This window comes from Nyctereutes procyonoides, unplaced genomic scaffold, assembly GCF_905146905.1.
Source record: "Nyctereutes procyonoides isolate TBG_1078 unplaced genomic scaffold, NYPRO_anot_genome, whole genome shotgun sequence".
NCBI classification, from domain to species: Eukaryota; Metazoa; Chordata; class Mammalia; order Carnivora; family Canidae; genus Nyctereutes; species Nyctereutes procyonoides.
Genome location: NW_026575120.1, coordinates 5,710,021 through 5,722,320, shown reverse-complemented (window position 1 = coordinate 5,722,320; position 12,300 = coordinate 5,710,021). Strand labels below are relative to the sequence as shown.

The window sequence follows — 12,300 nt, the reverse complement described above, 5'->3', positions numbered from 1 at the left end:
CCAGGACCCCAGGATCACGACCTGAACCAAAGGCAAACTCTCAACCACTGAGCCATCCAGGCATCCCTCATTAAATCTTTTTAACTAAAAGGGACAAAGGCCTGCTAGTTGGCTAGAAATGGAAAACTGCATTGACACCTCAGTAGACCACGTGAGTTGGCCAAACTGTCAGCCACTGTCCATTATTTCTAATGGCCATCTTCCTCTACAAATAGAACCTTGGAGAAATATAAAGTCTGCTCTGATGGAGATGCATCTACCAGTTGTAAAATGAACTAACATGGAATTCAAGTCTGATGCCTATGAGCTAAAACCTAGTAAAAGCCATCATTTAACCTAGACTCCCATGTTGAATGGTTTCCTCTCTCTCTTCAGGGATAAAGTCAGACTGTATAGTGGTCGACTGGATTGGGAGGAATCTCTACTGGGTGGATGGGACGGCTGGCCAGATTTTGGCAATTCAGCTGACTGCCGTTTGGAGAGGGAAATCTGAACATACAATTGTCCTGGATAAGGACTTGACTCAACCACAGTCTTTGGCTTTAGATCCCCTAAATGGGTGAGTCCAGTGGTCAGAATGCCAGCCAAGCCCTTTAAGTTTGTTATTGCTCTTTAGTTTTGTGTTCATTCAACAGAGAATGAGTAAAAAGCTTAACCTGATTTGACTTTAGATCTTATGGTGATGTGGGTCAGCCATATGTATAGTAATCTTAAAAGCTTCTGATAAGCCAGATGGAGGGCTCGATCTCAGGACCTGGGGATCATGACCTGAGCTGAAATCAAGATGCTTAACTGACTAAGCTACCCAGGGACCCCGATAGTGCTTAATTTACACTAATGTGCTTGGTAGTAGCGGAGGAAATAATTGTGTTGGTGTTGAATCTAGGTTCTTCCATCCAAAGTCATTTCTCTGAAAAGGCCAGGAACTTAGAGACAATGATGCCTAGCCGTCAGAGGCAAGCCCTCATTGGGATGGCCATTTTTGTATCAAATGTAAGAACAAGATAGGGTAAAACTTAGGACCCAGAGGTCACCCAGATTGGGTACCCTCTATTCTACTTTTCTTACCTTTTCAATATCTCTATCCAGGAATCTGTGACATGGTCCTCAGGAAATTAGCAATAGTTCTGAGGCATCTAATGGCTTTGACTGTGACCAAGATTAAGATCAAGTCACACATCTTCCCATAGAACTAGCCTGCTTTCTAGCCCAGGAGAGACTGGCAGGTTCTCTGGTTATTTTCCAGGTCCAGGAACTAATGTATTCCTTGGCTGCTTGTATAACTGTCGTGATATTTTATCCCCAAGTGATGGCTAAACAAGCACCATAAAATTTCAAGGGTAACTTTCCTTTACTTCACAATTTCACTTAAGGAATAGACCAAGCATGAGGGGAAAAAATAATGGGTCTAGATTAGTGTTTTAAGGAATGAATGGATATTTTCTGCAAAGTAATAACTTCAAAGCTGAGTTTTATCCACACAGGCTAATGTACTGGTCTGAAATCGGAGGAGAACCTCAAATAGCACAAGCTGGGATGGATGGTAGTGGCAGAAAAATACTCATCAGTCAAAGTCTTGGCCAGCCAACCAGCGTAACTCTTGACCAGTTGAGTCAGAAGATATTCTGGTCTGATTACAAATTTCACTGTATTGGCTCTGCTAATCTAGATGGTACTGGTATCCATGTAAGTATTCTTTAGTCTTAGGCTGTATGCAATGTCTTCTGCCTTGTATAAAGTTCATTCCAGAAACCTCATCATCCCCATTTTAGATATTGCAGCTAACACAGATCAAGAACCCCTTTTCGGTCACTGTGTTTGAAGATGAAGTCTTCTGGTCCGATATGAAGATGAGAGCAGTACAGCGCATGAAGAAGACGACAGGCAAGAACAGGGCTGTCCTCATCAAGCGTTCCCAACAGCCTTATGGACTCAAGGTCTATGGTGTACTCTTCAAAATATCCCCCTAATTCTCCCAAAAAGGCTACGTGTACAAGCTTCCCAAGTACAAACTCTAGTGACATCTTTCTATTGTGATTAAAAAGCAAGACGTATTCATTTGCTATTCATAAGGATTCAATAGTGCATAGTAACATCCAGCACCTCTCTTCCAGATAATGCACGAAGTGCTCCAGCCCAAGTCTCCTAATCCTTGTCTGGACACTGGCTGTTCTCACTTGTGCCTTCTGAGCCCACGATCCAAGGGAAGCTGTCACTGCCCAGTGGGACTCCTGCTTGCAGATGATGGCATCACCTGTGTTCCGCTCGAGGAGTCTGCGTTTCTGTTCCTCGCATTGCCCACAGGTGTCATGCAGGTACTGCTCCACAGCCTTACCCACATGTCTGTGCCTGGGCTGTGTCTATTTCAGACTGAGTAATTCCAACCCTCCAGGCACAGCCATACATAGTAGGGGCCCTGGCCTTTGGAATAATCTTTTTTTAAAAAAATTATGTTTTAAGTAATCTCTACATCCAACATGGGGCTCAAACTCATGACCCCAAGATCAAGAGTTGCATGCTCTACTGACCAAGCCAGCCAGATGTCTCCTGCCCCTTTCCCTTCCCCTCCCACTTTAGAATAGCCTTCAAATATAACTTAAATTTTAGTATTCATGTGTGCTGGGAGCTAGCATGACCAAAATAAAGTGACTATGAATTGAAAACCACTCCTTGAGAACTGGTATGTCAGAGCACAGGTTAGGGGTCTGAGAGTATGGCTCACCTGGGGTAGTTGTCCAAGCATCTCCCTGATGATATAGAGTAATTCTGAATACAAGCAACTCGGCAGGGTTCTAACCTGGGCAGCAGGTGTACATTTTATGAGGGAATTTTTCTTAAGTCATAGAAGATACTAACAAACAAGTCACTTCTAACTTCTACCATATAAGGAATTTGTCACCTTGGGCACTTTAAAATGACAAATGTTGGGGTGGAGGATTGGCTTCAGGTTCAGTAAGATGTTCATAGTAGAGTCTCATTGAAAGGGGAGGGCGTTTCATGAATAAATGTATCAAATCAACACATGTATGCCTGAAACTTACACAAATGTTATATGTCAATTATAGCTCAGACATTTACAAAATAAAGGGGGGAGGCGTTTAACAAAGGAGTCCATCTTGAAGACATGTGGCTCCAAGGACATTTAAGTAATTAAAGCTCCAGAAAGGGAGAGAAATAACTGCTATTTTTAGATGATAAATTCAGATTTTCATATATTCTAAGTATTTTAACGTTAATGCAAAATCAAGTTGTGGGATGACACTAGATTCAGCTGGTGCCATCCACCTAATTTTTTTCCCATAGATTTATCTGAAAAATCTAGAAACTTTACTAGGACAACCAACTTTACCAGAACATAGGATACTTCCTTTTACCAATGTGAACCAGCTTGCATCCCTGGACTACATAGTCCAGGAAAAGGCTCTCTACCTTTCAGAGTTGGGTACTGGTGATATCAGGCTCCTGAGGCTCAAAGAATCTGGAAGTCTCTCTTGGAGGAAAATCTTATCTGTGGAGGGAACAGTGATTGACCTCGCGGTGGACTGGTTGAGTGGAAACATATATTGGATTGACAGTGAGAATCCTCACATCAATGTTGCTTCCTCGAAAGGCCAATATCCCACTGTCCTGTTCAGTGAAAATCTCTACCACCCCACCTCAGTTGTGCTCCATCCACCCTCTGCAGTCATGTGCTTTGTGGACCTGGGTTCCCAGGATGATAGTAGGCGTGGGTCCAGCATTGAATGTGCCTCCATGGACGGCAGCAGAAGGAAGGTGCTGTGGCAGAGATCCCAGGTCCCTGAGGGCCTGACTTTTTCAGATTCGGGAACCCGAGTTTACTGGGCTGATACTGGTAAGCAATTATAACCTATACCATAAACGTGAGTCTGAAGGACTTTGGCCCCCAGTGAAATACAGATGTTCTGCTTTCTGGTCTTTAGCCGTGACTTCAAATAGCTTTTAGTTCTGAGTTTACATATTCTGCACCACCTGCCAAACAAACACAATGATTCACCATTCTGAGTAGAATGGAATAGCCCACAGAGTCATCTGTTGTCCTTTGTGAAGGAATAAAATCAAGAACTTAACAAATGGGCATGAGCAAATCTTGGTGTATCACTGTTAGAGTGAATGAAGAACAGTCCTTCAGAAAATGTGTGCTACACAATGTCCTACTGGAGGGGGTTGGCAGACAATACACAAAGAGCAATACATCTACAGGATGGAGTAGAGCTGTTTAGGCCAAGTGAAATTAACTGAGCCTCTCTTTCTAGGGAGAGGACTCATAGAGAGCATTCAACAAGATGGCTCTAGATACAGAGTAGACCGCAGAGGAATTGAGGGCCTTAACCTCTTTACATTTGGCCAAGGCATGATGTTCTGGACGACAATGGATGATGATGGTAGGTCTTATTCAACATGATTGTCTTTGTGATCTGAATTTACTTGTGTGTCTCTAAAGTGAATCTACTAATGCCTACCACTGATCTTTGGCAGAGTCTTTCTTCTGGAAGAATAATTAAACAACTTCCCTAATCTAGCATGTATGTGTAACAGGAAATCTATGACTTGGGGAAGATTTTACTTATTTGGTTATTCTTTATATATAAATATGCTTAGTCCTGTTCTGCCTGAGATTTCTGGCTTTCATCTGAGGCTCTTTGCTTTAGAGGACAGTGTGATATAGTCCAGAGAGAATTGGGCCAGGAATTGGAACCAAGTAGTATAATTGCTCTGTCGGTTAGTAGCTATAACACCTTACCTATAAAATGAGGGCAGTACCTGTCTCACTTGGCTCCATACACATGAAAGTACCAGGTGAATTACACAATATTCTGTACTTACAGGGTATTTCTAGTTTTAAAGAGATTTTCCTAAGCTACAGTATTCCAGTATGCTGTTTCTGGCTAGAGTCTAGAATTGGTAAAACTGGAAAATGCTATTTAAAATCTGTCTCTTTAATATTTTCAAATGTTGGTCCATTGACCAGTTGGGCTGGCCACATCACAATTGCAAAAACAGGTTGTCAGATCCTACCAACAGAGATGCTAATTTATTTGGTATGTGGTAAGACCTTTGCTATCTGTTTTAAGATCCCCGGTAACACTTACTGCAAAAAGCCATTTTCAGATATATTATAGAACAATGTTTAAAATAACTACCCATCATTTGCATGGACTATATCTAAGTGTCTCATATCCTAATTATCTATCCTTGTATATCTGGACATATATGAATGTGCTCAACATAATTTATGCCTGACTTTATTTTGGAGGAAGGCATAGAACTACTTTTATTTGTCTTGAAATTTCTTCTCAGAAAAAAAAAAAAAGACTTAAAAAAAAGCATGTCCTTTCTATAAAGCTCCTGATATTCAACTGGAATTTATGCAGATGGGTGACAGTTTTCATACTGAGCAATTTTCTTTGCACAGGAAGTTATCTTAAAATTTGCTTTTCTTAAAAATTTAAATTTTGCTTGTCTTAATGATCATTTACTGGTTTTTGTTTCAGCCCAAACCATTAAGGTTTGGTATAGCAGGACAGAACTTTCAGAAAACCAGTGGTTCCAAATAGACCAGAAGATTGTGGACTTAAAAGTTTATAGTAGACTTAGTCAACAGGGTAAGCTACTTTTCAATGAATATGACAACACTGAAGCCTGCTGAATTTCCCCATGAAAGGGATTCCCTATCCTGCAATATCCCCTTGAAATTGGTTTGTTTTTCCTGGTAAAATATTTCTCTGGCAAATTCTTACAGATCTACATAACTCTCTTGTCTTTATGCAATTATATATATCATAGTTCTGGTATATAACTAGTCCTATAACTTTTCTAGGAGACAAAAGAGTGGTAAATATATTGTATGGGGTTTTGGTATACTTGGACCCTATTTTAATTTCTTTTGTAGACACAATTACAACTGTGGTATAATCGAAATCATCTTTTAGCTCTGCAGTGGAACTAGCCTTTATTCTACTTATCATCACTTACATCTACTTGTGTTGTTAACTAATCCTTGAAATACCAACTTGGGAGTGCCCGTGTGTTTTGCTCCAGTGTTTGAGTAGAGTGATGATGGATTTGGTTAAAGTAGAAAGAGAGAAAGTCTTTTCCTAGTTGACATAAACACCAACAATGTGAGTTCAAATAATTAAGCATATCTACCACTGCCATGCATGTTGAGCATCTTGGTCTTAGCCCTATTTATATTGAATATATCGATCTTATGTGAATGCTACTCCATTGCTTTATTTTGGAAAGCTGAACTTTATAAGCAAGTGTTAGTTGTGCTTAAACTTCTGAAGTCTTGGCTTTGTGGAGAGAATCTTTTTATTTTATTTTATTTTATTTTATTTTATTTTATTTTATTTTATTTTATTTTATTTTATTTTATTTATTTTTAAGATTTTATTTTTTCATGAAAGACATACACACCAGAGAGAGAGAGAGAGAGAGAGAGAGAGAGAGAGAGAGAGGCAGAGACATAGGCAGAGGAAGAAGCAGGCTCCAAGCAGGAAGCCTGATGTGAGACTCAATCCTAGGATTCTGGGATTATGCCCTGAGCCAAAAGCAGATGCTCGACCGCTGAGCCACCCAGGCATCCCATGAGAGAACCTTTTTAGAATTCTTCAGTGTGACTAGTGATCACCCATGTGATGATAATCTGTGGCTTGGTTCTGAGAAGTAGAAGGAGGGTCTCCTGAGAAGGTTTATCTATGGTATATAGATAGCTATTCCACAATTGCTGGAATATCTCAAAATAAAACCTTACTAAAAGGTAAAGCTTGAGATCGAAGCCTTACAGAACCATGGTTAGCTATCAGTGGCTGACCTCCTACTCAGTCCATAGGGATAATAGATACCACAGCCTTCATATTTTCATCAAAAGAGAGCTTTATTTCTGAGGCCCTTCTAGTTTTGATGTTGGGTGCTTGGCTTACACCACGGGGAAAGGAGAACTCCCAATGGAGTCTTGGATGAGCCAGAGTTCAGCTCAATTTTTATGAAACTGGTCCCTTGTCTGAATGCCTAGCCTTCCAAAGCCATCCTTACCCATGAAGAAAAGTCACTAATCACTTGGTGCCTGGTTGACTAAAGGGAGTTAAACTGAAAAGCCATCCACACTGGGAAAAAAAAAAATCTAGGTCCCGTAACTCTGATAGTCTGTTTGTAGAATGTCTGCAGAAGATCCTTCTGAAACCATCTAAATCAATGTGTGTGGTTTTTGTTTTTGTTTTTGGTGGGGGGAATCCACAGGTAGTAACAGTTGCTCGAAAGACAATGGTGGCTGCAGCCATATGTGTTTACCAAACCCTGAAGGACTGACTTGTAAATGCCCCAGTGGGTACTCCTTGGCTAACGTAAGCAAATGTGTTGAAGCTGTCCTGTGCTCTGAGCTGTCCCAGTCCTGTAAGGATGGTCAGAAATGCATTTCCATGGAGCAAGTTTGTGATGGTCATGCTGACTGTCCGGATGGATCTGATGAGATGAGCTGTGAGTAACTCCTATCCAAGACCCTACTGTTCATCACTGTACATGACATACTTCGAATATTTAATAAAATAGTTCTTAATTAATATCTCAATCTGATTCTTAATATCTAATTCTATAGTATTCCTCATGCTTTTATCCTCCAAATCATTGCTTTGTTATTGCTGGCACTTTTAAACTGAACAGTATAAAACTTCTAACTATGGGCAATTGGGTATAGATTATGTGCACATCTTCTGGAAAGCTAACGTGTCCTCTGATTCAGTTTTAGAATAGGCCATACGATAGCTCCAAAGGGCTCCAAAGAGTTTGTATGTTTTCTGGAAGAGCACTCATTTAACCTAGATTTGATTCTGTCTCTTTAAACTGACCACACAGTGAGCAGAGCCAGGAGGAAGAGGTTGGGTAAATGATTTAACCTGTGTTGGTTTGGTTCCCCTTTTTAAATGTGGAAATAGTACTTTCTCCCTCAAAGAGTTGAGGAATCCAAGAGCGTGTGAATAAAGCTGCCATGTTAGTGTATACCACTGTCAGGTTACTTCTTAAATGCTAGCTGGGAGCTAGTGGTTACAGAGATGCTGCTGCCAATCCTGCCTTCATGGAAAGCTGTTTTCATGGTGAGTCAGCTGAGCAATGGGGATATCAGTCACCATCTTCACATCCTACAGCTTTGGCTCTAGTGGTATCCAAGTCGTGGAAGCTGTAGAGCTGAAGAAATGGTGAGCTCAGCACTGAAGCTTGTAACTATTAAGAAAACAAAGTGGGAAAGGCATCTTAACAGTGAAGAGTTCTTATCAATTTCTGAATTTAAATCCTTATCATCCTCAAAGCTGATGAGTTGGAATGCCACTTGTTACCCCAAATGACATAATCTTAAATAGGAAAGTTAATAGATTTTGATTCCCCATGGTTGATTCTATGTTCTCATGGATGAGGATGTTTTCTCAAAAACCTCATGTTACAGTGACTGTAGGAGGCAGGTCAGTGAGCAAGAAATGTGTCACCTTCAGCATCTCGTGTTAGAATTAAACCAGAAGCCTAACCGATCGTCACTGGTTCTCCCATCCTGATGACCAAGAGTTGGCTCTACTTCTCAATAAGTATTTCTCCCTGGCTTGTACGTGAAACTTTTTTGGAGGGGGTGGTACTGGGTATGAAAAGCTAGTCTGGCTTCCTCTGGAAATACCCACTTGTCAGGGACCTTAAACTGCCCAGGAGTGGAAACACTCCTGTAACACCAACCTGAGGCAGAGGCAGAGGCAGTAGGTGGTTTTATTGCTAACATGGCTACCTTTCCTCCCCTCAGTCATGGTAGTTTGGTCTTTAGTATTTATATACAGAATGATGCTTGTGCCAACAATGATGGAGGGTAGGGTGAAATGTCTTACAGGCAAACTGAACTTACAGGTTGTTGGTTAGAAGCACCCTCCTACCCACTACTGCTACCAAATCTGGTCTAAGATTTACAGCTTGTAGATCTTGCTAAACCATCACTTTACTTGGACACACACACACACACACACACACACACAAATTCGTATTTACAGATAAACTTACATCTTAAAAATCTTTCTGATTATTTACCACTTAGATCTACCATACTGTTGTTTATAGAATAAAATATTTTTGTAACTGAGGGAATGTGCCATGGCTAAACCTGGGCATACCATCATTTAAAAATAGATTATAGATTGGTATGATAGACTGGTCCTGAAACCAAACATTTTAAGTGCTTTAGAATACGCAGCTTTTTACATGTTTTTAATAGTTTTTTGGTCAGCCAAAAGGTAATGGTAATGATTTGATGATTTCATAAATTCAAACTCATCTAGAAGATGAGTCTTCTAGAATTCTTGTTCTTCTGAAATCATTTAACTGACAAATACGGGGATATACCCATATCTGTTTTTGTAGGTATCTATCCAGATAAAACCCATTCAACACCAACATCTAAAAATGCAGAGGCTGGAAAAAGGTTGACTCCAGAAGCCTCTCTACCTCTCCGAGCTACAAAGCCCACCAAGGCCAGATATCCGAGTCTAGAAGGGGTGAATTATCCTGTTGGGAAAACACTAATCCCTCCAATTTCTGCTAGAGAAAGCAAGATCTCCGAAACCAAGGAAAAAGGCGAGCTTGTTCAGCCCAAGGACCCACAGAAGGCAAAACATCTGCCCTGTAGCACGGATTTCTGTAATGGGAGGGGAATCTGTACCCTCCTACGAGGGCTGAGAAAGTGCCGCTGCCTGATGGGATACAGTGGAGAGTTCTGTGAAGAGCCAGCACGTGGACCTGCACCTGGCTACATCGCCCTCAGCTTAACCGTTGTCTTATCAGTTGTTCTAGTAGCTCTGGGAGCATTTGTCTATTTCAGAAGAGCACACAAATTAAAAAGGTGAGCAGCTCTTAATGTCCTCATGGTAGAGTCCATTCCAAAGAAGGCTTATAGGATTAGTGGGGTTGGAGTTATTCCTCTACCCTAGGAACTTGCCCTCCAGGGAAGGATCTAGGTGAATAAGCAGCCTGCTTACTTGTTGGATGACCTGGAGGGACAACAGAGGTCACCTCTTTGAGACCTGGGGGCACACGATATTGTAAGGGATAGGAGGCATTTGCGCAGGTGAGAGCTGCCTTGGCAGCAACCAGTGGCACAATCTCAGGGGTGAAGTGATGAGATTCTTTACCATTGAGGCCAAGTTCATGCCAAGAACTGCAGGAAAAACTCAGAGGCATGTTAGTTTGCCAGGGCTGCTACAACGAATACCACAGACTGGGTGTCTTAAATAACAGATTTCGTTTTCTTAGTTCTGGAGGCTGCAAGACTGAGATTAGTGTGTTTGTGGGATTGGTGTCTCTTTGAATTATAGATGCAGACTTACCTCCCTGTGTCTTCACTGGTCTTCCCTCTGTTCATGTCTATGTCCTCATCTCTTCTTATAAGGACAGCAGTCCTGTTGGATTGGGGCCCAGATTGACGAGCTCATTTGAACATAAATACCTCTTTAAAGACTGTCTTCAAAGATGGTTACACTCTGAGATACTGGGAATTAGGATTTCAACATACTGACTTGGAGGGGATATAACTCAGCCCATAGCAGGAGGTGAAATACACTCAGGGAAGATTTAAAGAAAGCACATTGTTTTGCCTAAGAGCAAGAGAATATAAAGAAACACACAAAAATAGCAAAATGTTGGCTTAGAGTAGGGATGATGACAAAATCGGCTTTAGTACAGGAAGTGACAGTAACTGAGGACACTGACTAGGTCACGCATGCTGGGGAGGGTCCGTCCACTCTGTGCTGGGGGAGGGCCAGTAGGCAGCCTATGTACCAAGAAATAGAGAAGGAAAGTTTTAAAAGTTAATCTCTATCAAGCCAGCACTCACAGACTGAAGAAAAGCCCGGGAGAAATGGTGTAGCTTGGCCCAAGCCAACGAGCACTGGTCAATAGGTTTACTAACGTTAAGATGGACTTCCTCAGCTCACCGGCATCCAATCACCACTAACTTGTCCTTGAATTCCGTTCTCCTTGACACCAATTAATAGTGTCCCCCAGTTGAAAAGATGTATTACTTCAGAGGTTAAGTGAATGCCTAGTAACAAATCATAATTGACTCCGGTGTCACCCATTCTAGGTCATTTGATTCATCCAAAAGACAGAACACAATTCCCATAGCAATGGCCTTTGATAGGAGATGAGTTGGCCCTTTCTAAGTATAGACCCATCCCAGCGTCAGCCTCAAGGAACAACTCTTTTGACTCTTGTTTCTTTGATTCTTAGAAATCGTGCAGCGGCATCGAGAAATTTGACCCCCCGTGAAGAAAATGGCCAAGAAGAGGAGAATCTAATGAATAGTGAGACTTTTGTCAATGAAGCCTATGATGAGCAGGTATGCCTGGGAAGGGTCTTTGAGGAGAACAGATTGTGAGATACAGCCAAAGAATGCCCCTTCTGAAAAGTCTGAGCTGGGTGACAGTAGGCAGTGTTAACTCACAGAGCTTTTTGTGTTGGGTGAATGATGCTATTATGTGTTTTAAACTAATGTTCAGTAACTTGTTTATCTTTAGTCTCCATTCAGTCTCTAGTTCCAACCAAAGTGAAATGTGCATGAAGTAGTGATCAAGACATTCAGATTTTGGTGAACTTCCACAAGGGGCTCAGTTCCATGGTAGGGTGGGATGTTATTAGAGTTAGTTGGAGTTACCCCTAAAATTATGCCCCCCCTGTGATCTCTCCTAATCTCCCCTTCACTCAACTACCTCTGTGTTTTGTTTTAACGTAGTGTGTATTCAGGGCTACCTGGCTCAGTCAGTAAAGCATATGATTCCTGATCTCAGGGCCTAATAACTTCAAGGCCCACACTGAACATAGAGCTTACATAAAAAAAAGAATAAACAAATAAATATTTTAAAACATATCTATATCTATATCAAGGGGCACCTGGCTGGCTCAGTCACTGGAGCATGTGACTCTTGATCTCAGGGTTGTGAGTTCGTGCCCCACGTTGGGTGTAGAGGTTACTTAAAAAATAAAATCTTAGAAAAAAAACAACTATGTTAGTGTATATTCTCTGATTTCGAGTCTCTTTTCCTACAGGAACTGTTAACTTCTTTACAAACCGACTAACCTTATGATAAAAAGAGAGCTGAAACATCTCAATAAAAATTGTTTATACGTTGCATTGTGTACTGTCTTAACATCTGTAACTTACTGTAACTGTAAGTGGTAACTGTAAATGGTAACTTATTAAAATAACTGCTTTTGAAATTGGCAGAGGTCATCTGGTTTTGGTAGTAGGTGTTGGAAGAC

At 41.2% G+C, this 12,300-nt stretch overlaps 1 protein-coding gene across 1 annotated transcript; it reads left to right on the top strand.

Annotated features, from left to right (window-relative positions):
• The first annotated feature begins 280 nt into the window (after positions 1-280).
• On the top strand, positions 281-12,066 carry LOC129516105 (low-density lipoprotein receptor-related protein 5-like). The gene is made up of 11 exons (XM_055335451.1): positions 281-317; positions 376-559; positions 1,485-1,686; positions 1,773-1,937; positions 2,115-2,315; positions 3,304-3,853; positions 4,275-4,403; positions 5,514-5,624; positions 7,261-7,497; positions 9,409-9,886; positions 11,272-12,066. The coding sequence occupies exons 1-11, from the start codon at positions 281-283 to the stop codon at positions 11,417-11,419; spliced, it is 2,442 nt and encodes an 813-aa protein (XP_055191426.1). The 3' UTR covers positions 11,420-12,066.
• The last annotated feature ends 234 nt before the right edge of the window (positions 12,067-12,300 follow it).